Source organism: Microtus oregoni, unplaced genomic scaffold (assembly GCF_018167655.1).
Source record: "Microtus oregoni isolate MIOR12 unplaced genomic scaffold, Mior012 000026F_ref0000081, whole genome shotgun sequence".
Taxonomy (NCBI): domain Eukaryota; kingdom Metazoa; phylum Chordata; class Mammalia; order Rodentia; family Cricetidae; genus Microtus; species Microtus oregoni.
Window position 1 is genome coordinate 24,737,582 of NW_024543085.1, and position 25,857 is coordinate 24,763,438.

The following is a 25,857-nucleotide window of genomic DNA, read 5'->3' on the forward strand; positions in this document are numbered from 1 at the left end:
CTAGGTAAGTCAGCCAATGTGGCCTAGGCAAGAGTGAGTGGGGTCCCGCTTCTGGGTTATCACCCAGGAGTTTAGCGATGTGGAGAAACTTTTTTTGACCAGGAGCTAAGAAAGAAAAACAGCTCTTAACTGACTGCAAGAACAGTCCTAGGGCTACCCAGAGGAGAGATACCTGCTGGGGCCTGGCCTTCTTTGCCTGCCAGGGCCTGGCCTTCTTCCACCTACGCATTCGGAAGAACGAGGTCTGTATGAAGCCCCAGGCAGGGGAGTGGCTGTGTGACTGAGGAAAGGGCCCAGGAGCAAGGCCTGCTGGAGCCTTGCCTGCCTGGGCTGGGAGCCAGCCTGAGAAGAGGAGCAGAGAAACTGCTGCTAGGAACCACAACTACTGCTACTAATGATGGTGATGTGGCAGAGAGGACACATCTGGCCAGGGATAACTACCAGTGGCTCGTTGGTCTAGGGGTATGATTCTCGCTTAGGGTGCGAGAGGTCCCGGGTTCAAATCCCGGACGAGCCCTGTTTATTCTTTTCTGTTCCCCCTTGGCCAGTTGCCACGTCCATGGCCTGCTCATGCCAGAGGTATGACTGAAGGATCTTGATGTGGTGGCAGCTGTCAGTCACTTCAGAGTCTTGGTCTGTATATACACCTTGTTATTCCAAGTGGTCAAACTGGACAAGCGTGGCTGTGGTTACCAGGCTTCCACTGGGAGACCTGGGTGAGAGGAGTCATCTACAGAGCACTAGGGCCTAACTGGAAACCTGGTTCTTAACCCTTGCAGTGTCTAGAAATGCCTCATGATCACACTGGAGCAAGGACGAGCTCTACAGCAATGTTTCAGTAAAGCAGGCATATGGGGGGATTTTACTAAAAGAAAGAAAGAGAGAGAGAGAGAGACAGAGACAGAGAGAAGAGGATGGAGAGGGTGAGCATGAGAGAGAAACCTATTGAAAAAAAAAAAACCACAGTGACACAGCAGGATTTGTGTAGGCTTTCCCAGTTTCTTCTACTTTTCCTGACCAAGAAGTACAAACTACATAGAAAACTCAGTCAGCTGTGTAACAGTCAGACTCAACCATGCCCAGGCACTGAGGGCTGCTCAAAACACTGCCACTCAGGGTGGGACTCACCTGGCCCTACACCTTGCAGGGAAGCTATTGGCAGTTGGTGGCTGCCAGGGAAGGAAAAATCAGTTTTGTTCTGGCATGGAGCCCCTCCCATGCTCTATGGGGTGGGGGCACACCCATGGACACACCAGCAACACTAATTCAACTCAGGGAGTTAAAAAATAGATAAAGAGGCCCGGCGGTGGTGGCGCACGCCTTTAATCCCAGCACTCGGGAGGCAGAGGCAGGCGGATCTCTGGGAGTTCGAGGCCAGCCTGGTCTACAAGAGCTAGTTCCGGGACAGGCACCAAAGCTACAGAGAAACCCTGTCTCGAAAAACCAATATAAGGGGCATGTTGGGGCAGAGGCTGTGGGGACAGGGAGGAGGTGTGGGGAGTAGATAGCATCAGGATACACTGACTACATGTATGAAATTGTCAAAAATAAATTTAAAACAAAGGAAAAGTTGTAATCAAAACACACCCTATCTACAGCTGTTCCTTAAGGCCTTCCATAAACTCTGTGCCCCAACCCTTTCTTGTGGATACACCAGGGAGAATTCCTCACCTCGTGTCTGTCCTGAAGGGGATCAGCAGCCTACTGTGCATGTGTTCCCCAGTCAATGCTTCGGACTCATACCCAGCCATGTAGAGCTGCTTCCTGTATGATCCCTTACTGGTCCATCTTCTATATGTTCAGTAAGAGTGCCCCAGTTGGGGCTGGAGAGATGGCTCAGTGGTTAAAAGCACTGACTGCTTCTTTCAGAGGACCCAGGTTCAATTCCCAGCACCCACATGGCAGCTCACAACTGTCTGTAACTCCAGTTCCAGGGGATCTGACACCTTCGTACCAATGCACATAAAATAAAGTTAAATAAATAATATATGTTTTAAAAAAAGTGGCTTGTCACCATCTTTGAAAATATTCCATGTTCCCCCTGGGGGTGGGGGGAACAGAAGAACATAGCTAACAAGAGCTGGGATAACACATGAAAACTTCTACACAGTAAGTACACTACAATCAAGACAAGAAAGCCAACTGTAATGAAAATAACAACGACTATAACGAGAGCGTTGGGGGAATAAAATAAATAAAACATTAAGAAATAAAAAACAGGGGCTGGAGAGATGAGATGATTCAGTGCTCAGAGGACCTGGGTTTGATTCCCAGCACCCACATGGCAGCTCACGGCTGTCTGTAACCCCAGTTCCAGGGGATCAAACACATAAAATAAATCTTAAGAAGGGCTGAGGATGTTGGATGCTTGCTTGCCTAGTGGTGTACATCTGGAATCTCAGCATCAGGAAGTGGAGACAAAAGAACCAAGCGTTCAAGGTCATGGAAGCTGGGGACAATGATGCACCACACAGATTAGACTCAGAGAACTAGTGAGCTAGAAGATAGAGCTAGTCAAAATCATTCAGAATTGCTGGGCGGTGGTGGCAGAGGCAGCGGAATCTCTGTGAGTGAGCTACAGAACAGTAAGGAGTACACAGAGAAACCTTGTCATAAGAAGCAGAAACAAACAACAACAAATCATTCAGAAATGTGAGCAAGCAGAAAAATATTATGACAAACTATGAAAGAATAGACGCAAGGGAGAGAATGATCCACAGGCTAAGAGGCTGTAGTATTTTAAAAAACTGAGAATTTCCCAGACTCAAAACCCAGACATAAATCCTCAGGCTGAAGAATCCTGAGCTCACTAGGGTGGTAAAATTATAAAGACAAAGAGAAAGGGAGATCTTCAAAAACGGTTAGAAAGGAAAAGTACCTAGCCGCTGTTGGTAGCTGTGTGTGTGTATGTGTGTGTGTGTGTGTGGTATGTGTGTAGTATATGTGCATATGTGTGTGGGATGGGGTGGGATGGGGTGTGTGGTATATGTGTATGGTATATGTATGTGTATAGTGTGTGTAGTGTGTGTATGGTATGGGGTGTGGGGGGCTGTGGTGTGTGGTATATGTGTGTGCATGGTGTGTGTGTGTATGTGTGTGGCGTGTGTGTATAGTGTGCTTATCTGTGTGGTGTGTGTATGTGTGTGTGTACATGTGTGTATGTGTGCGTGGTATGGGGGATGGGGGGTGGTGTATGTGCCATGAAAACCAGATGTAAGTTGTTGTCAGGTGTATTCTATTCCTCTGCATCTTATTTTTTAAGACAGGGTCTTTCCCTGAACCTGGAGCTTGTCATTTTGGCTAAACTGCTGGGCAGCAGGCCCCTAGGAGCCACATGGCTTCACCTCCCAGTGCTAGAGTTATGAGTGCATGCTGCCATGCCTGGATTTTGGAGTGGATCCAAACTCAGGTCTCATGCTTAAACAGTATTTTACCCAAAGAGTCATCTCTGAAGTTTAAGGTCAATCTGAACCACCTAGCAAGTTCCCAGCCAGTGTGGACTACAGAGTGAGACCTTGTTTCAAAACAAAACAAACAACAAAACAAAACAAAAAGTCCAAGAAAGAAAAATCCGTGTCCACCTAACTTCCATTGAGGGGTATAAAATCCAGGCGTTTCAAGAAAAAGACTGAGAATAATCGCCAAGCAATGACTTTCACTGACATGCTGTAAATACATTTCATAAAAAGGAAACAGAAGCACACAAGAAAGAGTGGAATGCAAGCAGAAGTGGTGAACAGAGGAATTTATAAATATATCAGCAAGGCTGGAGATCCATTAGTGGCTCGGTCGGCCAAGATGTAAAGGGAAAAGATTATAGGATCTAGCTGCAGGAAGCCCGGGTTCTATCCGCATTAACTGGGTGTGGTGGTGCACACCTGTAACCCCAGCCCTGGGGAGATGGAGATGGAGGATCAGAAGTTCAAGATCATTCTTAGGGCTCCAGCCCTAACATAAGACAAAAAAGAAACCAGAGGGTGACGATGACAGACTACAGAATGGGATGGTGGAGATGAGGCTTAGTGGGCTTAGAAACAGGTGGAAACCCAAAACACCAGACTGAAATTCTGGGACCAGGAAAGGAGAGCGTTGGTATGCGCTCAGGAAAGGAGAGCCTTGGTATGCACTCAGCCACTTCCGTTGGCCAGAAAAGCATGGTGACTTCAGACTTAGAGACCGAAGAACATGGCTGGGTGTGGTGGCGGCGGACATGCTACTTTTAACTTGGGAGGCAGAGGCAGACAGGTGTCTGTAAGTTTGAGGCTAGTTTGTTCTACATAGTGGGCTCTAAGCTAGCCCACAATGAGACCATCTCAGAAACAAAAACAAAACAAAATAATAATAATAATAATAATAATAATAATAATAAAAGGGGAGAGCGAGGGGGGGGGCTGGAGAGATGGCTCAGTGGTTTAAGAGCACTGGCTGCTCTTCCAGAGGTCCTGAGTTCAATTCCCAGCACCCACATGGTGGCTCACAACCATCTGTAATAAGATCTGGCACCCTTTTCTGCCTGCAGGCATAGCATATATGCAGACAGAACACTGTATACATAATAAATATTTAAAAAAAATAACAAAAGGGGAGAGCAGGGAACGAAGGAAGGGAAAGAACTGTAGAAAAATGTACCTGGAGACTAGCACGAATGACTTCGACACCAGCTGCGGCTGGGAAATAAAGATAAATACATCCACAAACTGTGGCCTTTAAATTGGCCCAAGGACTTTACAGAGTAATTTGGCAACAATTAGTAAAATTTTGAGACACCCATTCCATGACCCAGAAATTCCCTTCTAGGTGTCTGCCCTTGGGACGTAGTGACACGTGCCAGGAAGGCATATATAGAATTGCCAGTTGCAGCATTTGTTTTATTATGAAAAACTGGAAGCAGCCCAGACGCCCACTAGAGGACGGCCAGAGCTCTGTGGAGATGCTATGAGCACCTACAATTTTCAGGTTTGCACATGAAAGTGGATAATGTAATATTATTTAGACAGGTGTCCAAACCACACAAATTAAAATTATGTAATTTTTGCGAATATATGTGTACAACATTCTTTCTTTCGTTTTTCCGAGACAGGGTTTCTCTGTGTAACAGCCCTGGCAGTCCTGGAACTTGCTCTGTAGACCAGGCTGGCCTCACATTCACAGAGACCGCCTGCCTCTGCCTCCCAGGTGCTAGGATTAAAGGTGTGCGCCACCATACCTGGCTAAAGTACAACTTTCAAACCAAGGATGGTCAGGGTTGGGTTTTTCCAGGTCCCAGGCTTCTAATTCAGATAAGTGCTGACACAGATCTACAAAGTAGCAAGGAAACTTTATTTAAAACCAAAGCAAACAGTATGGACCAGAAAGAAATTCATGGGGTCAGTGGTCCACAGGGTGAGAGACTGTTCAGGGACCCCAACAATGACTTGAGGCTTCCCTTTATGGGGTTCAGCAATGGAGTTTTTACTAAAGTGCAGAATCACAGTAGCTCTCTGTTTTGATTAATATACATATATAATATATGTTTTGATCATATACGCATTTTTCATATATCCCTTTCCATAATGCATCTGGCTTTAATTATAGATGCACCCAATTATACATAGGTGTAAGATGACAAATACGGCATTATCCCTAAAAGTTTACTCAAGGACACAGCTTTCCCTTCCTGTGGGCACACACCCCAAACCCAGTGTAGGTAAGACTGCCTTCTGTTCTTTCTACTCAGATGCATCGGGAATATATCTGTCTTTTATTATTGTTGTTGTTGTTGTAAGACTAGCCTTTAACAGCTGAGACATCTCTCCAGCCCCATTGGGAATACATTTGAATAAAAAACTTGATAGTTGTTAGGGATGGAGAAACTTGAACTATTGTTTAAAGAGTGGTGTGTGTGTGCCCTGATGGGGTCCATGGCAGCTGGGGGCATTGCTAGGAGAGGGCTGTGTATGCATAGCACATGCAGGTGAAGATCTAGGTTGCTAAGCACTTTACAGCAGGGAGGGAGTGTGCATAACTAAACCCAGACAGGATCCCGAGATGCTACACCAGTCCCTGTGCTTACTTACCTCAGAATCAAATCTGGCAAGATATTAATTGTCCTGGAGATACGGCTTAGGGAATAAGAACGCTGGCTGTTCTTCCAAAAGACCTGGGTTCAATTCCCAGAGCCGACATGGCAGCTCACAACCATCTAGAACGCCACTCCCAGCAGTTCAGCGCCCTCTTCAGGCCTCCTTGGTCACTTCACACATGTGGTGCACAGATATAAATGCAGACAAAATGTTCACACACATTCAAATAAGTAAATTTTAAAGATATAGTTTAAAAAATAAAATTACTTCTGGGAGAAATAAAGTCAGTTTTCTTTAATGATGGGACCCCCTGGTAGGCCAACCACACTCCAGGGCAGGCCCTGCTCCCAAGGGTAAGAAGACAATAAAAAATGGATTTGATTAAAAAAATAAAAGAAGATAACTCAAAGCTGAGGGGATAGGTAGTGAGAGGTGAGGGTGGAGAGTGTGGACATGGGATGAGTGGCGGATGGTGAATAGAATCAAAATACACTGAACGAAATTTTCAAAGAATTAACTAAAATATAAAATTTTCAAAGAATTAACCAAAATATAAAGTTTGTAAAATTTAAAAGTGGCTAGGGATGTAGCTGGCAGTGGGGCACTTGCCTACCCTGCCCAAGCTCCAAGCTTCAGTCCCCAGAATCCCATGATAAGGAAAGTGATACGAGCAGTCCGCTGTGCACATGCTTGTTACATTAATCTTTGAACTTTACTTTTCTGCACGCTGCAAATGCTCATTCTAAAAATGTCTAATGGTTGCTCTGAGCATTTGGAAACAAGGGTAACGGGGGATAAATGGCAGCATCAGTCCTCAGAGCGGATGATCTCCTGGGATGGGTTTGGTGGTGAGGTTGAGTCCTAAACCCTGGGATTATGAGGTTTAATCCAGATAATCCCTCTAAGATAATCACCTGGCTACCTGGCCTTTCAGAAACACACCCCAGAACGACAGCCCCCCTCCCCAGACCTGCTAAGGTCTCTCCTTCTGACCCCTAACTTCACCTCATCTCAACTTCATATTGGTCCCAATAGTGTTTGCCTCCTACTAACAGACTGGTTCAGGTGCCCCTGAGTGTTGCCCCAGATCAACAGTGAGCGATGACCTGCACCCCAGGAACCAGGGAGAGATTAGTCCTAATGCTCAGGATTTAGGCTTCCCTGAGGAGATCTTGGACTCCTGGACGGCACAACTGACAACTTCTTTCTTTCCACTGGCCTACTGCCAACCACTACTATGTCCTGCTGCTGAGACAGAACCAAGAGGTGCACAGGGCAGAGTCACCACGTTTCCAGAATGCGTCTCCTTTAGGTCCCCCATGGCAGCCACTCTCCATCATCTCTAGCAATGACCTTGCCGCCCAAGTCTGGGGGGACGACCTGCAGGACAATAGGCTTGCCCACGGGTTCTTCTCCATGGCCGGATTACTATGGCAGTGGAGCTGGCGTGGGAACCTGTCCCCTGGGGAGATGGTGAAAACGAAACACCCTTCATTCCTCCATCACCAGACTGGGGTGGTTGGGACTCACTACTGACTTTTGGGCATTATTGTTAATAGGGAACATGAGTGTAAATTCTGTAATGAGTGATGAGGGCATTATTAATGTAGTTGGAAGAGTCATGTTTACTCCTTTGTTCCTGGGGCCAGGTTCTTTGCTGGAAGCTGAAGATACGAAAATGACTAAGGATGCTTCCCAACCTTGACGGCAGGAAATACTGCGATGCTGTCAGGAGGGGAGAGCAGAGCAGAGGTGTCTAACAAGGAAGGGCTGGGGTGTCCAGAGACTCTCAGCCTGGGACTGAAATTACTGATAAGCAGGGGATGTGCAGGCAGAGAAGCGCTTCGTTCCTGTGGAACAAGGAGGGCCTGGCCTCCTGGGGAGGTCAACACAGCCAGCCCACGTCCAAACTCTAGGAATGAGACTACAAGAGAAAGGACGGTTGCAGTGTAACCAGCTTAGAAATCACCCCACAAGTAGGACTCGGGAAGCCCGTTTCTGTGTACCCACTTCTGACCTGAACGAGACCATCTGACATGTCAGATCTGCCTCAAGATCAGTATCACCTCTTGAATGAATAGTTGAAAAATTGAAATAAGCCCCGTGGTTTCCCACACCTTCTGACAGAGGAAATATCAGCAGTGCCCACACGGAACAGGCCATAGGGGGCGTGACTAAAGGACAGGCGACAGGACAGGTCTTGGTGCACTGAGGCAACACGGGTGGACTACGGAGGGCTCCTTCTAAGTCGGTCCTTGGCTCTGGCTTGGGAAAATCGGGAAAAGCAGCGTTCATTGCCTTGCAGTTGGCACATTCAGGTCTCAACTTCCCTACCCTCCAGTCCTGCAGCAGCTCTGGGGCACGTGAGGCCACCGGGAGGGGTCGGGCTCAGTGAACTGCGGCTATGGGGACGCTGGCCCTACGTGGAGATCAAGGAAGTGCGCGCGTGTCTGCGCATTTGCAGAAAACAGCCCATTCTTGTTTATTCGGCCTCAATCACCAGGCAAGACCAGGCCCTGAAACCCAGCGCTGAGCAGTCCCTACGAGCGGCTGACCCAAGGTGGGTTCTGTCGCCAGAACCAACCCATCTTGTCACTCCTTGGGAGCATCCTTAAGTCCAGGTAGCTCACGTTCGCTGTGCAGGCGCAGCAGACCGGGAGCTGCCTCGAGTGAGCCTTGGGCACTTTGTTGACAGGCGCTGAGCCTCTTGTGCTGGTCCCTACTCGGTCCGGAGCTGGGGACGGACAGGGAGGGTTTCCGGGCGGCAGCAGGCTGGCACCCGCGTCAGGTGGCCAGGCCAGGCCCCGCCCCCTCGGCCCGCCCTCTCTCCTCCCTGCGCACCGGGCTCCCGGTCCCCGGCCCCGCGGCTGCGGCTTCTGCTCGGGAGGCGGCGGCGGCGGGAGCGGCCATGGAGGCAGGCGGCGGGGCCGGCGCGGGAGCCGCGGGCTGGAGCTGCCCCAGCGCAGGTCAGAGCCGCCCCTCCCTCAGCTCCCCACGCTCCTTCCCCCTCGCCTCTCCTTCCTCCTGACCCCCAGGTGCTCCGGGTACTGCTGAGTCGGCCCCCTCCACCCTGGCCTCCACCGGAGACCTCTCTCCATCTTTGGATCTGGGGCGTCCCCTCCCTAGCGGTCACTCCCCAAGCTCTCCCCACCTCATCTCTCCAGCCCGACAGTGCTTCCAGATCGTGAGGGGCGGCAGGAGCGGGGAGGGGGGCTTTAGCGCCTGCACCCTTACAATTCATAAAAGCTCTTGACCACGGTGAGGGTGGGATGGGCGAGGTCTAGTGAGGGAGGGAAGGGGAGAGGAGAGGCCTGGTTGGAGCCCCTTTCCTTCTGGTCCGGCCGCCCCTCCCTCCTCTGCCTTGCGCCACCGCATCCTCCCAAAGCCTTCTTTCTTAGTTCCCATCCTACCCCTCTTCTCCTTGTGCCCCAAGCTAAACACTCACCCTCTTTCTGTCTGGGCGAAGGAGAGGAGCCGGCAACATCCTGGAGCAGAGGTGCTGAGATTGGGCAGCGCCGGGCTGGGGTCCTCTCCTTAGGCGGAGCGTGAGAGGTGGCGGAGGGAGTAGATTCGCAGAGCCGGGCAGAGTGAGTCAGGTTTCTCCAGTGGGATTACAAATTCCGGGGTTCTCAGACAAGAACACACGTCCCTTTCTTTCCCCTTAGTCCCCAGCCTCTCTCGAATCCTACAGTGCCTACTTTCTCCCTGCTCACAGGACCCACAGTAACCACTTTAGGCGCTTATGAGGTATCTGAGGGTTGTGAGAGGAAGAAAGGCCAACGCTGGGGGTCCCTGGAACGCCGTGGGATGCAAGCTATGGAGGGTGAGTTTCCTGGGGAGGGGGGAAGAAAAGGCTTTCCATCACCCTATTCCCCAATCCCTTTCCATCCTCCTTCGGTCCCTGACCCCGGAGCTCTGAGCCAGGACATGGCCCTTCCCTCACTTCATCTCAGGCCCCTCCTTCCTGGTGGCAGAGCTCCAGGCCTCCCCCGGGCTCAGGCATTGATGGAAGTTTGAGCACATCCCTTTGGGCTCCAGTCACCCAGCTAACCAGGTTGTGTGTCCTGGGGGAGCTGCCAGACAGAAAGAGGTCCTGCTGAACCGAGCCTGGAAGCAGCTTTTCAGCAGGGGGCTTGTTCTCGCTGCCTGCTGACCTGGATCCCGAGCTGTCTCTCCTTTTTAAAAGCCAGGACATGGACGTGTGAACTGTCTGGTGCCACCACCGTCAACTTTGAAAGGAGCCTTGCAGCTTTAGTAAGAGGGTGCTTAGGAGAGAGCTAGGTGAAGCCAACTTCCAATACCACACCCATGGGACAGGGCAGGTAGGACCAACACATTACCCAGGATTTCCTGGGAAGTGTCCCCAGGCCCTTCTACAGTTCAATACAGGCCTCGCCTAGAGGCTTGATGGCACAAGGGGTCGCAGATGAACCCCATGCTGTTCATATTAGAAAAGGGAAACCAGAGATTCAGAATTTAGAAACAAGGCAGTCTCCACCAAGACAAGATTGCTGTTTATGAGAACTGCATTGCAGTAAAAGGACTGCTCACCAACCTGAAAATGGCACCAGTACCAATTCACGGTTTGTTTTGTTTTGTTTTGTTTGTTTTTGAGGCAGGATTTCTATGTGTAGTAACCCTACCTGTCCTGGGACTGGCTCAGTAGACCAGGCTGGTCTTGAACTCACAGAGTTCAAGCCTGCCTCTGCCTCCCAAGTGCTGGGCCCACTCCTGGCTCCAATTCAGTGACTGTTTTTTTTTTCTTTTGCTTTTGCTTTTTTGTTTTTGTTTTGTTTTGTTTTGTTTTTTTTGAGACAGGGTTTCTCTGTGGTTTTTTTTTTTTTTTTGGAGCCTGTCCTGGAACTAGCTCTTGTAGACCAGGTTGGTCTCGAACTCAGAGATCCGCCTGCCTCTGCCTCCCGAGTGCTGGGATTAAAGGCGTGCGCCACCACCGCCCGGCGCTTGTTTGTTTTTAAAAATAATTTAAAAATAATTTATTTTTACTTGCATTGGTGTTTTTCCTGCACATATCTCTGTGTGAGGGTGTTGGGTGCCCTGGAACTGGAGTTACAGATGGTTATGAGCTGCCATGCTGGGAATTGAACCCAGGTCCTCTGGAAGAGCAGTCAGTGCTCTTAACCACTGAGCCATTTCTCCAGCCCCTCCAACTCTGTTTTTAAAATATGTTAACAGTACTGGAGAGATGGCTTAGCAGTTATCCAGTGTTTGATTCCCAGCACCCACACGGCAGCTCATAACCATCCTATAAGTCAGCTCCAGGGGATCCAATACTCTCTTCTTTCCCCAAGGGTACCGCATGCACATGATGGACAGACATACAAGCAGGAAAACACACAGAGGCATTAGACAGACCGACCGACAGACAGACAGACAAATACATAAAATAGAGGTGTAACATGGCAGCTTTTATGCATTAATTCAGCTTCAGACCTTGAAAGCCAACTTGGGTCAGCAGGAAAGAGGTGGACCTTATGGTACCCATTAGGAAAAAAAATAAATGTAGAAAATTTCAAAACAGTATTTGATAATATGCATTTGGAAGGATTCCCACATTTACCCAGAAGACAACTCAAGAGTCTTTTCCTTCCAATATCTTCCTTCTTTACCTACAGGCCAAACCAGTGCTTTCCTATTATGAAAAGGCTAATATTTTGCAAACCACCCCGATATGGGTTGTTTTTCTTTGTGTCCCAGCCTTGTCCCATTTGGCCTAAATATGCAGCTGGTGTCTGAATGTCTAGATCCTTCCTTCACTCCTGTCCCCGCTACCCAGTGATCAGAGTAGAAAGAAGTGCCAGGTGTCCTCATGCAGGCTCCTTGTCGATCAGCCAGCGTGAGGGTGCCGTAAGGGCGGTAGGCATTCAATATTAGGAGCTTGGAAGCAGGAGAGGCTACTTCCAAACTGGACCCACCAGAGCCTCACCATGAGTTAAGTCCTGCTCGGGGGAACCTTGGAGGACACCAGGTGGCACTATTCTACTGTTCAGGTCCTGGGGTGGTGACATGATGCAGGACTATTGAGGGGAATGGGCACAGACTCACTGGTGAGACTGACCGTTGTCTCTCCTAGGGGAGGTGTTACTTCCAGCTCTGTATGAGGAGGAAGAGGAGGAAGAGGAGGAAGAAGAAGAGGAGGAGCTCGAAGAAGATCAAGTGAAGAAAGGAGGGAGTTTGGGGTCCCTGTCTGTGAGCAAGCACCGGGGCCTGAGCCTCACAGAGACTGAGCTGGAGGAGCTAAGGGCTCAGGTGCTCCAGCTGGTGGCAGAGCTGGAGGAGACCCGTGAGCTTGCTGGGCAGCATGAGGATGACTCCCTGGAGCTTCAGGGTGAGCACCTGTGATGGGCAGGAGGGCTGGGCCCAAAGGCTCTGTGTGTCCCCAGTTCCAAACCAGATGTCGCTCTCACTTCAGGGCTCCTGGAGGATGAGCGGCTCGCCAGTGCTCAGCAGGCGGAAGTATTCACCAAGCAGATCCAGCAGCTTCAAGGTAATGCCCCCCAAGGCTCGACAGCTACTGGCCACCCTGATCACAAGGTCACTGCCCTCCAAGGCTAGACAGACACTGGCCACCCTGATCACAAGGTCACTGCCCCCCAAGGCTAGACAGCCACTGGCCACCCTGATCACAAGGTCACTGCCCCCCAAGGCTAGACAGTCACTGGCCACCCTGATCACAAGGTCACTGCCCCCCAAGGCTAGACAGCCACTGGCCACCCTGATCACAAGGTCACTGCCCCCCAAGGCTAGACAGTCACTGGCCACCCTGATCACAAGGTCACTGCCCCCCAAGGCTAGACAGCCACTGGCAACCCTGATCACAAGGTCACTGTCCCCCAAGGCTAGACAGCCACTGGCCACCCTGATCACAAGGTCACTGCCCCCCACAACTAGGCAGACACCGACCACCCTAACCACACAAACCTCACTAGTACCTTTACCTCTCTCTTCTCTATTCTTTCTTTTCTCACCACTTTGTTCTCTTCTTGCCTTAATTTCCTGTCTTTGCATTTCTACATGGTGGTCCTGACCTCCTCTCTTTTCTCTTTTCTCTGCCTCCCTTTTCTCTTCCCAGCCTCCTCTTCCACCTCCCACATCCCTGTTCACCCATCTAGGGCTGGGGTGGATGACCAAGATTGAGTTCTAGGCTATATTTCTTTTTCTGGTTCCTCCAAGGGAGTCATGGGGAAAGCAGAGAGCCAATGGTGTATGATTGGGGGACACACCATGTGTCTTTGAAGGAAACAGATAAGAACCTGAGTTTGCGGCCCCCCAAATCCTATCTTCCAAAGCCTGTGTCCCTTTGTCTCAGAAAGCAGGAAGGCAGGCGTCCCACATTTCGCTGCACTACCAAATAAAGAGGGAGCTTTTGTTACTTCTCTGGGCTTCCGGAGGGTTTTGAGGATCTGCCCTAGAAAACAGCAGGGACTCTGTAGAGAGAGCTGAGATCAAGCCAAATAAAAAGTATAACCATAAGCAGAGGAGAAAGGTCTGGAAGCTGTCCTGGTGAGAGCAAGCGAGTGTGTAACCCGAGGAGCAGAAGAGAAGGGCACAAGATGTAAGCCAAGGGAGAGGCAGGAAAAATGACAGAGACACACGGCGCAGGGAGCGAGGGAGCGTGGGTGCTGGTTAAACATCGTCCGAGCTCCTGGGCTTAGCTTTATCATGTACAAATTTCATTACCTTGGGCAGGTCACTTTGATCCCTCTGAGTCTTGGTTTCTTTTTCTTTCTTTTTTTTTTTTTTGTTTTTTTTTTTTTTCAAGACAGGGTTTCTCTGTAGCTTTGGAGCCTGTCCTGGAACCAGCTCTTGTAGACCAGGCTGGCCTCGAACTCACAGAGATCCTCCTGCCTCTGCCTCCCAAGTGCTGGAATTAAAGGCGTGCGCCACCACCGCCCAGCCTCGATTTCTTGTCTATAAAATGGGGCACACTCCTTTGTCCGTCAACTATTTGTGGAGCTCCATTATATTTAAAGAAACCAATAAAGAACACAATTGATCAAATGCCTGAGTAGTAGATTCCACAGATGGGCAGGAGGGCACAGAACTGTAATCCCAGTATGTGGGAAGTAAAGGCAGGAGAATCAGGAAACTGATGCCAGCCTTGGCTTCATAGTGAGTTCAAGGCTATGTGGGCTTTATGAGATCCTGTCTCATTTTTTTTTAAAAAAAAAAGTAAATTGTAAGGAAAATGTAAAATGAGTTCAGTTGACAATAAAGGCAATACATGTATGAATGCAATATAATAGGTGATATGTGGATGGGGATGAGATGGGTTAGTTTTACATAGATGACTTCAAGAAGATGGCACTTGAGTAAAGGGAAGGGTCCAGTCATTCAAAATCTGATGGGAGGACCTGCTGGGCAGAAGGAACTGGGACGTGAAGGTCCAGAGATGAGAATGAGCTTCATGTGTTGGGGGATAGAACCGAGGTCACTGTGAAGAGCATCTGAAGGACCCTGGCAGGAGGAAGGCAAGAGGAGGCAGAAGTCTGGCTACAAAGGCCTTTTAGGTCAGCTGACAGGGCTAGCTTTCTGTGTGAGTGAAGTAGACACCACGGGAGGTATTTTCCAAGGCTTTAGTTTACTTTTGTCTTTTTCCTCCAGTGTTGGGGTGGAATCCAAGGTCTTTGTCAAGTGTTCTACCACTGAGCAACAGCCCTAACCCTCTGAAAGAGTCCTGTGGAATCCAGGAGAAGGAGAGGGAGTATGCTTGTTGCCTTGAATTAAGGCTGTCGAAATGGAGAGGGTTCAGAACATGTTTGAAGGTGGAGCCTTCATGACTAGCCGGAGAAAATGAGTACATGGTGATACTTAACTGACTTGGAAAAGCTTGGCAAGAAATGAGTTTGGGGACTAGGGAAACCATTTAAGAGTTTTATTTGCAGGATGAATTCGATGCCCAAATGAGTACATGAAGGAAGCATTTGAATGTGTGGATCCAGAACTGGGGGAGAAACAAGGCCTGAAAATGAGATTTGATCATTTTTAACATGCAGACAGCATTATAATCTATGGGAGCTGGGCATTCAGTTCCACCAAGAGATACCAGTGGGAGAGAAAGGGTCTGTTCTCTAACTAGAGGCCCAAGGTAGGAGGAGGAATGAACAAAAGAAATGGTGATAGAAGGAACACCTCAGTTCATCCTGCCCTGAAAGCCAAGAGCAGAAAATGCTTTAAGGAAGAGACGCTCCACTGTGTGAAAAGCTGCGAAGGCAAGTGAGGTGGCCGCTGGCCTTGGCAAGATGGAGAATCGGGAGGCAGCACAGATTGGATTGGAACTGGAGAGAAAACAGGAGGTCAAATGGAGAACTGAGTACAGGGCATGGCGATGACCATTTTAACGAGAAATGAGGGACAGTGAAGCGAGCTCAAGGGAGAAGGTTTTGTTTTAAGGTCAGGTTTTGTTTTTGATCTTGTTTATACGATGAAAGAAAAGGCCAGTTGAGCCAAGTATTAGACTTTGCTTAGATAAGAACCTTCCTTTCCTTCCAGTATGGAGAAGTCTGAAAATCTGAAAGACCACGAGGGGAAAGGAATTGTAGCTAGATTTATTTCAGCGATTCCCCAGGTGAGGGGCTGCGGGTCTCAAACCCAAGTCCCACCCCGCGGGAGGAATCTGAGACGGGTCCCTGCGCACGCGCGTTGCCCGTTTCCGCCAAGTGGGGGCGCTCGCGGCCTCAGAGGTACCTGGTGTTCAGAGGCCGTTCCGGCCGCCACTGCCCCCCGGGGCGGCACTGGCCGGGAGGAGGGAGGCCCCCCTGGGAGACCGCTTGTGGGGGGCCGGCGAGATGCAGTCCATAACCAGTAAGTGCGAGTCGCCTTCCCTGCCCCGCTAGCCGACTCCCGAATCCTCCGCCGCGCCCGCCCCGACGGCCCCAGCCCGCAGTCAACCGGCGCCAACTCTTTGGAACCTGGTCCCTGCCTTTCCAGCTCCTGACTGGGCTGTCCCATCTAGCTTCCAGGATAGGCCTGGCCCCTCGCCACCCATCCTACCCCAACTCCCATGATCTGAGAAGGCAGTTTACAGAGTGAGGTTTGAGGGCTTGCTAGGGAGATGGAGGTTAGTCGCGCCCCCGCCCCCCGAATGCCCAGCCCAGGTCCTGGGTCCTCATCATAGTGTCCAGCTGACCCCCCACCCCCGTGTCTCCCCCGCCACCTAGACTGAGCTGAGCGTCTGGATCTCACCCCGTAACTCCTTGTGCTGTGGAGTATATTTGTGTCGTGGGGTGCTCTGGCTATGAACTTTATGAAAGCAGGGGACATGCTGTTTTACTTCCTTTCAAATAGGAAGTCAGAGCCTGGGGATGTGGTTCAGTGCCTAGCATACATGAGGTGCTGGGTTCAATCCCTAGTAAAGGAATGTAGAACAAAACAAAATCCAGGAAGTTACGCAGCCTAGTGCATATGCTTGATGGAGGGGGTCCTGGAGACCTCTTCTCCCGGACCGGATGTGCCTACCTAACGTTGGTATCTGCCATCTATCCAAATAGGTCCTTTTTCCCTTCTCCGCTCTCCATACAGCTTGACACAGGCCTAGTGAGTTCGAGACCAGCCTGTGCCACAGAATTAGATAGTGTCTTTAAAAAACAAAAGAGGCTGGGCGGTGGTGGCGCATGCCTTTAATCCCAGCACTCAGGAGGCAAAGGTGGGCAGATCTCTGTAAGTGAGTTCGAGGCTCAAGCAATTCTCTTGCCACAGACTCTAGATTGCTGGGGCTGTGTACGACTATGCCCTTAAATTTGTCTTATAAAACTCCTAGGTTCTCTCTCTTTTTTTTTTTCGAGACAGGGTTTCTCTGTGGTTTTGGAGCCTGTCCTGGAACTAGCTCTTGTAGCCCAGGCTGGTCTCGAACTCACAGAGATCCTCCTGCCTCTGCCTCCCAAGTGCTGGGATTAAAGGCGTGCGCCACCACCGCCCGGCCTCCTAGGTTCTCTTAAACATGTAATTCTGTATACAGAGACAAAATTCAGTAAAAACCGAATGAATGAGCCCCTCCCTCGTGCATGAATACAGTAAATATTTATTGAGCTGCATTCTGCTAAGCACATTACCAGATATGGGAGCTGTAACGGTAAACCAAACAGGCATGTTCCCCGTTTTCATTGTTTGTAACCAAGTGTGGATAGAAGCAAACACAAGCAAGCATGCTGTAGAGTTCAAGGAGTCGTAAGAGCTCTGAGGATGTCTTTTGGAGGCGGTGGAGGAGAGGCTAGGAAAAGATGAAATCTGAATGTTTGGTTGAGTGAGCAGGGGATGGGACACAGAGGCCATATGAAGCCTCATTCTCTTTAATCCCTTAATCCTGACCCTGCTTTTGAATTCTTGCTGGAATCCATGCCTTTAACTTTCTAACCTTTGAGAGTCTCACTCATTCCCAAATGGGTACCTGCATCTAGAACTCTGAGATGCAAAACTAAATAGGGCGACTCATGTCTGTAATCCTATCACTTGGGAGGCTGAGGTCTAGTGAGTTTGAGACCAGGCTGTGCCACAGAATGAGAGAGTGTCTTAAAAAAACAAAAGAGGCTGGGTGGTGGTGGTGCCTCTAATCCCAGCACTCCAGAGGCAGAGGCAGGTGGATCTCTGTGAGTGAGTTCCAGGATAACGTGATCTAGAGCAAGTTCCAGGACAGGCTCCAAAGCTGCACAGAGAAACCCTGTCTCAAGAAGAAAGAAAAAGAAAGAAAGAAAGGAAAAGGAAGGAAGAAAAAGGAAACCTCAGATGTTCCACAGAGTTCTGACACATTTGTTTTGCAAGTTAAAATACATGTATAATCCATATGTAAAATGTAGAAACTTGTGAAAAATCAAGCAGTATCATGCACAGGTATGATATGGAGATTAAAATACCCGCCACGTTATTCTATTTCTCTGAATCAACTGTTATTTTTTAAATGTATTTAAATGTGTGGCATACTCGTGTTCGTGTGTATGCATGTGTCTGTGAATGCACATGTATGCATATGAGTTTGGAGCCTAGCAGTCAATGTCAACTGTCTTCCTTAGTCATTGTCCACCTTATTTTTTGAGACGGGTCTCTCACTGAGCCAAGAGCTGGCTGACTCAGCCCCAGTGATCTGCCTCCACCTTCCACTCCCACTCCCCAGTCCCAAGAGCTAGGGTAACTGACTCCTGCTGCCATGACTGGGTTTTTAACTCAGGCTCTTTTGTTTGCTTGGCGAGCATTTTACCGACCAAGCCATTTTCCCAGCTTTGAAGCAAATGCTCTTTATGGGCGTAGATCTTTCTGTGGGGCATAGACCGTTTCTCTGTATGTTTATGTCATAGTGTCTGGTTTGATTTTCCTTCTGGTTACTATAGCATGGACGCACTTTTGTATTTTTAGTTAGTAAAAAGGCTTGTTTTGACTTGCTGGTTTTGGAGATCTCAAAGGGGCACTGTTTGGCTTCTACTAAGGCCCTTTTGGTGACTAGCACCATTGATTCACAGTTGACGTTATCAGTCATCATGTAGGTTAGCATGTCACGTTTTATTATTTTATGATGAGCTTCTTTTTTAATTCAACCTTGAATCCTAAAATGTGTGTTGTCTCACATCCTGTGCTTTACAGGGAGTTTGGGGTAAGGGACAGCCTCCGGGGCTCTGAATTTCCTAAGCTCCCAGGATGGATAACTGAAATGCTCTGAACATTTTTTTTTCAGCTGTAGGTCTTTTAGAAAGACTTAGGACATTGATAAAAAATACTACCTACTAGGTATTTTGTTTTGTTTTGTTGGAATAGAATACCTAGCTCAGGCTGGACGAGATAGTTTCACGAGGTAGCTGAGAATTACCTTGGATTTCATACAGATGAATAGCATGCAAAGCCATGGGTTTTCTTGTGTTTCTGTACATGTATCACTGCACCGTGTTCTCATAGCACTTCATGTTTGTTGTTCACACTAGCCCACATTGATGCTGTGTGTAAGGCCTCAAAGTCTGCCTGTCTACTACACTTACTGCAAAGAGTCGCTGTCTAATCCCTTCGTCGGTATACTTTTATTCTATACCTTAAGATGCTCTACCTCTCTAGTGGGGGAAAGACTAGGTTGTCTGTAATTTCCAGACAGGAAGTAAGTCTATCTTGAACTCTGTGCTTCCATACCGTGCTTGACTCATTCACTTATCTTCTTGACCATCAACCTTTGTGTTTTGCAGGTGAGCTGCAACATCTGCGAGAGGAGATTTCCCTGTTAGAGCGTGAAAAAGACAGTGAACTTAAAGAAATAGAGCAGGAGTTGCATTTGGCTCAGGCGGAGATCCTGAATCTACGGCAAGCTGCAGCAGATTCTGCATCTGAGCATGAGAGTGACATCGCATCCTTGCAGGAAGATCTCTGCCGGTTGCAGAATGAACTCGATGATATGGAACGCATTCGAGGGGATTATGAGATGGAGATTGCCTCGCTCCGTGCAGAAATGGAATTGAAGACATCTGAACCATCTGATTTAAGTGTCTCAAACTTCTCTGGGATACAAGGTATGAGACCTTTTGCCCCATTCACAGAGTTAAACGGAGGAGAGGACATCATAGGTTGGAAGATGGTAGAAGAGAAGTGTGAGATTATGCATTAGAAACTTCTAGAAGGAAAAATCCCCCATGTTTACTTTGAGACTAGGGGAAAAAAAAATCACTCAGTCATTACATAACCAGTCCATGGTGGTATAAGAATTGGTGCCATAGAGATGTTCCTTGGAGATTCTTAACAGAGAGCTGTTAGGTCCTCATTGATTTGACTCTGGGAAAATACTCCCTGTAGGAAAAAGGGTCTGGGGTGGAAAGAAGGACCTGTCACCTCAGGAAACCCTTCCTGCTGCTGTGGCATCATGGCTCTTTGCCTGAACCTGTTTAGGCCTCTAGTCCTGAGACCTAGAATGCTAATTCGTAGGTTCATTTAGCCCTCCCCAAAGTAGAAACTTTGGGAGGCAACAAATCAGAACACAAGACAGCTGGAGAGGAAGAAAGGTTATTTCTAGTAATGCATGCGGTACTCAAAAGCTCCAAGCCCTGTTTTCAGAAAGTCTCCCAGCTAGTTGCTAGGATTCATGACATCAGAGGGTTAGCCTTTATTCTAGCCTGGATTTATGATCTGGGTATAATGGAGGCCCTATATTTGGCCAGGTCAAACAGAGACAGTCAACAAGGAAATCAAAGAATTACAAGTATTCCCAGCTGTATTAAGCTTTTCATGAGCGCCTTTGGATGGGAGAGGGAGGATGCAGCTAAAGTGGCCCTCACCTGAGTCAGGATCTCAGCTGATTAACTCTCTCCAAACCTCATTTCCATGTCTGGAATATGGAACCTAACGTAGTTAACAAAGTCTTACAGCAGAATGGGACACTAGGACAGAAGAGAAGCCTCAGGAAAGCACAGAGAAACCTAAATGATATGTGGAGTTAATCGTAAGGTGCTGCTGGTTCTTAATCATGACAAGTAGGCAATGGTTAAGATGCTTAATAGCTGAGTAACCTGGCTGAGAATTCTCCCAGAGAACTTTTTACTGTCTTCTTGTGCACTGTCTTCTTTTGTTTTGCAAGTCTGAAACTATTCTAAAATTAAAGATTTTCTTTAAGGGGAGTGGTCTTACGCAGGGCTATCTCAAGGATTAAATGAAGGTCAAAGTCATCAAGTTCAAAGCTTCGTGCACAGTTCTCAGTAAAGGTCTCCTTCCTTCTCATGGTAATCTTCAGTCTAAGATTAGTCTAAGAACATCCTATTTATTTATTTACTTACTTACTTACTTCAAGCTATTTGTTTATTTAATTAACTCAAGCTATTTATTTATTTGTTTATTGAGACAGAGTCTCTCTACATAGCCCTGGCTGTTCTGAAACTTGCTATGTAGACCAGACTGGCCTCAAACTCACAGAGATCTCTGCTTCTGCCTCCCAAATGCTGGGATTTAAGGTGTTTGCCACCATGCCTGGACCTGTCTAAGAACTTCTGATTGAAAAAAAGGAGAAACATTAGAAGTGATATTCAGGGATGTTGAATCTTCTGGTAGATAAAATATGTCTTATATTGTAATCAAGACCAGTTAGTGTATCGTAAATGCCAGTAGAATTAGTGTTCTAAGTGCTGTGATTCTTTTATGTGTCCCGGAGTGTGTGATGTGTATGTTAGGGTTGGGGAAGCCCTGGCCTCTGCATGCATGGTAGGAGCCAGAGGTTGGTGCTGTGTATCTGTTGGTGCTCACCTGATTTTTTTTGAGACAGAATTTGTCACTGAACCTGAAGCTTACACCTTGGCTAGACTGGCTCACTAGTGAGCCCTGGGATATCTCACTGGTCTCCATGCCTCAGTTCTGGGATTGTAGGTACAAGCCTCCATTCCAGGCTTTTTATGGGGATATTGGGAATCAGAACTCATGTTTATTCAAGCAAGCACTTTCCCCCTTCAGCCATCTCCCCAGCCCCAGTAATATTGTCCTTTTCTTTAAATATTTATTTACTTTTATTTATATGCATATATGTCTGTCACATGTTTGGGTAACCGCTAAGTCCAGAAGAGGGCATTGAAGCCTCTGGAGCTAGAGTTATAGGTGGTTATGAGCCAGGCTCATAATGTGGGTGCTGAAAACTGAATTCACTCTTATAGAAAAGCAGCAGCCCTCTTAAAGGCTGAACCTCGCATACAGCTCTGATGGTTCTTACTCATAAGGAGATATGACTTGGGTATTTCAGCTGGACCTCTTGTCTCTTCTTATGCTTGAAGAAAAGAATCATTTTCGATTGGGATGGGCATTTCTATTAACAGATGAAGGAAAATGGGTGCAGCTTGATGACAGCGTGCTTGCTAGCATGCATGGTGAGACCCTAGGCTTTATCCCGAGCACCCTTTGTCTTAGTCAGGGCTTATATTGCTGTGACGAAACACCATGACCACAAAGATGGGGAGGAAAAGGTTTATTCAGCTTACACTTCTACATTGCTGTTCACCACTGAAGGAGGTCAGGGCAGGAAACTAGAAACAGAATCTGATTCGGAGACCATGGAAGGGTGCTGCTTACTGACTTGCTTCCCCTGACTTGCTCAGCCTGCTTTCTTATAGAACTAGGACCACCAGCCCAGGGATGACACCACTCACTGTGGGCTGGGCCTTTTCCCTTGGATCACTAATTGAGAAATGCAGCTGGATCTCATGGAAGCATTTCCTAAACTGAGGCTCCTTCCTTTCTGATGACTCTAGCTTGTGTCAAGTTGACACACAAAACCAGCCAGTACACTGTTACTCCCCACCAAAAACAATCAAAAAACCTAAGAACAAGGAGTATTTGGACTGTATCCAGGCCAGTGTCTTCAGTGTGATGATAAAGGAACTAAAGGATACTCAGAATGAGTGGGTTGTCTCTGAAAGTCAGATCTAGAAGTTCACATCTCTCAGGGCTTGTGCTAAAAGCATCATGGGTGCTATGATTGTGCCTCAGTTGCTTGACAAGCATTAGTGAAACTATGTATGATCCCAGGTACCTCATTTAAAAAAAAAAAAGCAGGCTTGGTGTAATCCCAGCACTCAGGAGGTAGAGGCAGGAAGATCTGAAGTTTAAGGTTAGAGACGGGGGCTGGAGAGATGGCTCAGAGGTTAAGAGTACTGGCTGCTCTTCCAGAGGTCCTGAGTTCAATTCCCAGCAACCACATGGTGGCTCACAATCATCTGTACTGAGATCTGGCGCCCTGCTCTGTCGTGCGGGCATACATCAAGGCAGAATGTTGTATACATAATAAATAAATAAATATTTAAAAAAAAAAGGTTAGAGACTAGCCTATGCTACCTGAGGCCCCATGCTACCTGAGGCCCCATCTAAAAGAAAAAAAAAAAACCAAGATAATGGGTAAGTAATCGTAAATAGTTAACTAGAAACTTAAATACAATAAATTCAATGTACTTAAACCTTCAAGATCTCCCAAAAGCTCCGTAGAGTATCTTACTGGGAGCATTAGGATGAGTACATGGGGTCTGTCTTCTGTACTGTTGTTTCCATCCAGAAAAACTTGGAGTTGGTCATCCGTGCTCCCATCACTGAGGATCTTACCTCTCCCTGCTTCTCTTCTGCAGAAGAACTACACCAGCTTCGGGAGCGCTACCACTTCCTGAATGAGGAGTACCAGGCCTTGCAGGAGAGCAACAGCAGCCTCACTGGGCAGCTTGCTGAGCTGGAGAGCGATAGGTATAGCCAGGAGGTCCTCTGCTCCTGGAAAGCAGTCATTCCTATGTTATCCCAAGGGTATGGAGACCTCCCAAGAGCAGGCTCAGAATGCCACCAAACTATATCAGAACTATAGTTAAGTGAGCTATAAAAATGTAGTTTTCCTCTATTCTTGGCATTGGACTCCAAATAGCTCTGCTTTATATTGGATCAACCGAGATCCCTTTGGTGTCCACTCAGATGTGGTTCAGTCCTAACGGCATTGAGCAGTGGTTCTCAACCTTCCTAATGTTGCAATCCATATCACAGTTCCTCATGTTGTGGTGACCCTGACCATAAAAGTCATAACTGTAATTTTGCTACTGTTTTTAATTGCAGTGTAAATATATGATATTCAGAATATGTGATATGAGACCCCCAAAGAGATCATGGCCTGCAGGTTGGAAACTACTGGCATCGAGCCTTCAGGTTGTAGGTGACTTGACATCAGGCCCAGTCTTGAAACCAAGATCCTAGGATGTCCCAAACTCAAAATGCCTATGCAGTGAGGTGCTGGAGGTTCTGTGTAATCTTTTAAACACAATGTATTTGAGAAGTGAAGCACAGTAAAAGGCACTGTAGTAATTTTGGCCTAAAGAGGAAGCACTGGGCCTGAGCACACTTGACTGGTCATACCAGGCAGAGAGCTCTTCCCAACATAACCCTGGGTTCCGGATTACAGGACGCGAAGAGCCACAGAACGATGGTTGGACTCCCACATGCTAAGGAACGTGATGTCAGCAGAGTCTCAGACTTCAGAACTGGATTTCCCAGAGCCTGATCCTGAGATGCAGCTTTTGCGCCAGCAGCTGCTGGGAGCTGAGGAACAGATGCAGGGCATGCAGACCAAGGTAAGCTGCAGAGGGTGGAATGGCTGGCTGCTGCTACTCCCTCTCTCACCTTTCCCTGTAGTGAGAGCAGGGCTAGCAAAGGAGCCACGCAGTATGGCAGGGTTTGGTATCCTGGGCCCTTGCCTGACTTATAGAAATATAGTCATGTGTCATGTGATGGCATTTTAATCAAACAATGAACCAGACGTACGGTCATGGTCCCATGTGATTGTGAGTGCTGAGAAGTTCTTACCCGACTGATGTTGATGTGCAGCGCGTTACTGAAGAGCGTGTGTGATGCTGTGTAGGCAAGTCTACTCTGAGCTGCAGCAGTGGAGTTACACAGTGAAGACCTGGATGAGAGATGACTGCTCGGATTTTATGTTCTGCCTGTATGTTTTTATTTTTATTTTAAAAAAGCCCTTCTCCTTAAAAACAAAAACAAAGCCAGGCATGGTAGCACATGCCTTTAATTCCAGCACTAGGGAGGCAGAGGCAGGAGGATCTCTGCGAGTTCAAGGCCAGCCTGGTCTACAGAGTGAGTAGGACAGCCAGGGCTGTTACACAGAGAAACCCTGTCTCAAAAAAACAAACAAAAAACCCAAAGAAACAAAAATTCCAGGATGCCATGTTATGCTGATAGCGTCTTTAAATATCTCATATTTGTTGTTTCTATTAATGGCATCATTTTCTTTGTTCATATTCAATCTTGGGGTGTTAATTGGCACCCTCGGGATAGTAAATCTTGGTCACCACACACACACACACAGACACACACGTGCACACACACTGTACTATCTATGTTTGTATAACTGCCCTCTGTAATGATCACACAATGATTCAATGGCTTAATGACAACTTTCTGAGCATGAGTCTACCTTGTTATGTGACACCTGACTATATTCAAATCTAAGGAATGACCTATTTTCCCTGTCCTTAGTGTGCATGTGCCATCTACCACACACCAGCCCCACTTCCATTTCCCACCTAGTGTAAGGACTTGTGTTGTGAGTTGGAAGAGCTCCAGCATCATCGCCGGGTCAGTGAGGAGGAGCAGAAGCGGCTGCAGAGGGAGCTCAAGTGTGCCCAGAATGAGGTGCTTCGGTTTCAGACCTCCCACAGCGTCGCCCAGGTAAACACTTCTGGGGGAAGGGCAGCAAGGCTCAGAGTCACTGCCTCCAGGGAGGCTAGACATGAGGAGTGAGGCTGAAAACTCTGCTGACTCCTACCTATGGCCAGAGCCCATCATCACCCAAAGCCCCTGCAGAGAGAAGCCACATAGAATGGCGTGTAGAAAGGTGGGCGTTGTTGAGTGTCTTCATCACTGAGGACACCCAGCCATACATCCAGAGAGCTTCTCAAGAAGCTCAAGAAAAGCATCCTAGTGGCCTGGATAAAGTCCTCTGCTTCTTGAGAATAACTACTTTACCCACATCCTCCCTACTGCAGAATGAGGAACTGAAGAGCAGGCTCTGTGCCCTGCAGCAAAAGTATGATGCTAGCCAGGATGAGCACAATGAGCTTCTGAAGGTGCAGTTGCAGCTTCAGACTGAGCTCCGCCAGCTTAAAGTCATCAGATGCACACCTGTAGAGAGCCAAAGTGAGAAGGTAACAGCGCCAAAGGTGAAGGGACAGTGAGGGGTCAAGAGCACTGAACTGAGGCTTTGGGGGAAGGTAAATAATAGTAACTCCAAAACTGGGGAAATGGCTTTTGGTAGACTGTCTGCCTAGCATGCATGAGGTCCTAGGTTCAATCCCTAGCA

General features: G+C 48.0%; 1 protein-coding gene and 1 non-coding gene across 10 annotated transcripts in view; both read left to right on the top strand.

Moving 5' to 3' along the window:
• Window positions 1-445: 445 nt before the first annotated feature.
• Window positions 446-517, top strand: Trnap-agg. The gene has a single exon. It is a non-coding gene; the product is annotated as a tRNA-Pro (tRNA).
• Window positions 518-8,873: 8,356 nt separating this feature from the next.
• Ccdc136 (coiled-coil domain containing 136) overlaps window positions 8,874-25,857 on the top strand; it is a 31,214-nt gene continuing 14,230 nt past the window's right edge. For 5 of the 9 annotated variants that reach the window (XM_041675639.1, XM_041675638.1, XM_041675637.1 and 2 more), the window contains exons 1-9: window positions 8,874-9,028; window positions 9,778-9,885; window positions 12,154-12,408; window positions 12,493-12,567; window positions 19,238-19,558; window positions 23,135-23,246; window positions 23,947-24,115; window positions 25,086-25,226; window positions 25,544-25,702. In XM_041675639.1, coding sequence (XP_041531573.1) covers window positions 8,971-9,028; window positions 9,778-9,885; window positions 12,154-12,408; window positions 12,493-12,567; window positions 19,238-19,558; window positions 23,135-23,246; window positions 23,947-24,115; window positions 25,086-25,226; window positions 25,544-25,702 — 1,398 coding nt within the window. In that variant the 5' untranslated portion in view covers window positions 8,874-8,970. The remainder of the gene's footprint in view (window positions 9,029-9,777; window positions 9,886-12,153; window positions 12,409-12,492; window positions 12,568-19,237; window positions 19,559-23,134; window positions 23,247-23,946; window positions 24,116-25,085; window positions 25,227-25,543; window positions 25,703-25,857) is intronic. The other 4 variants (XM_041675640.1, XM_041675642.1, XM_041675644.1 and 1 more) reach the window with 3 other exon arrangements.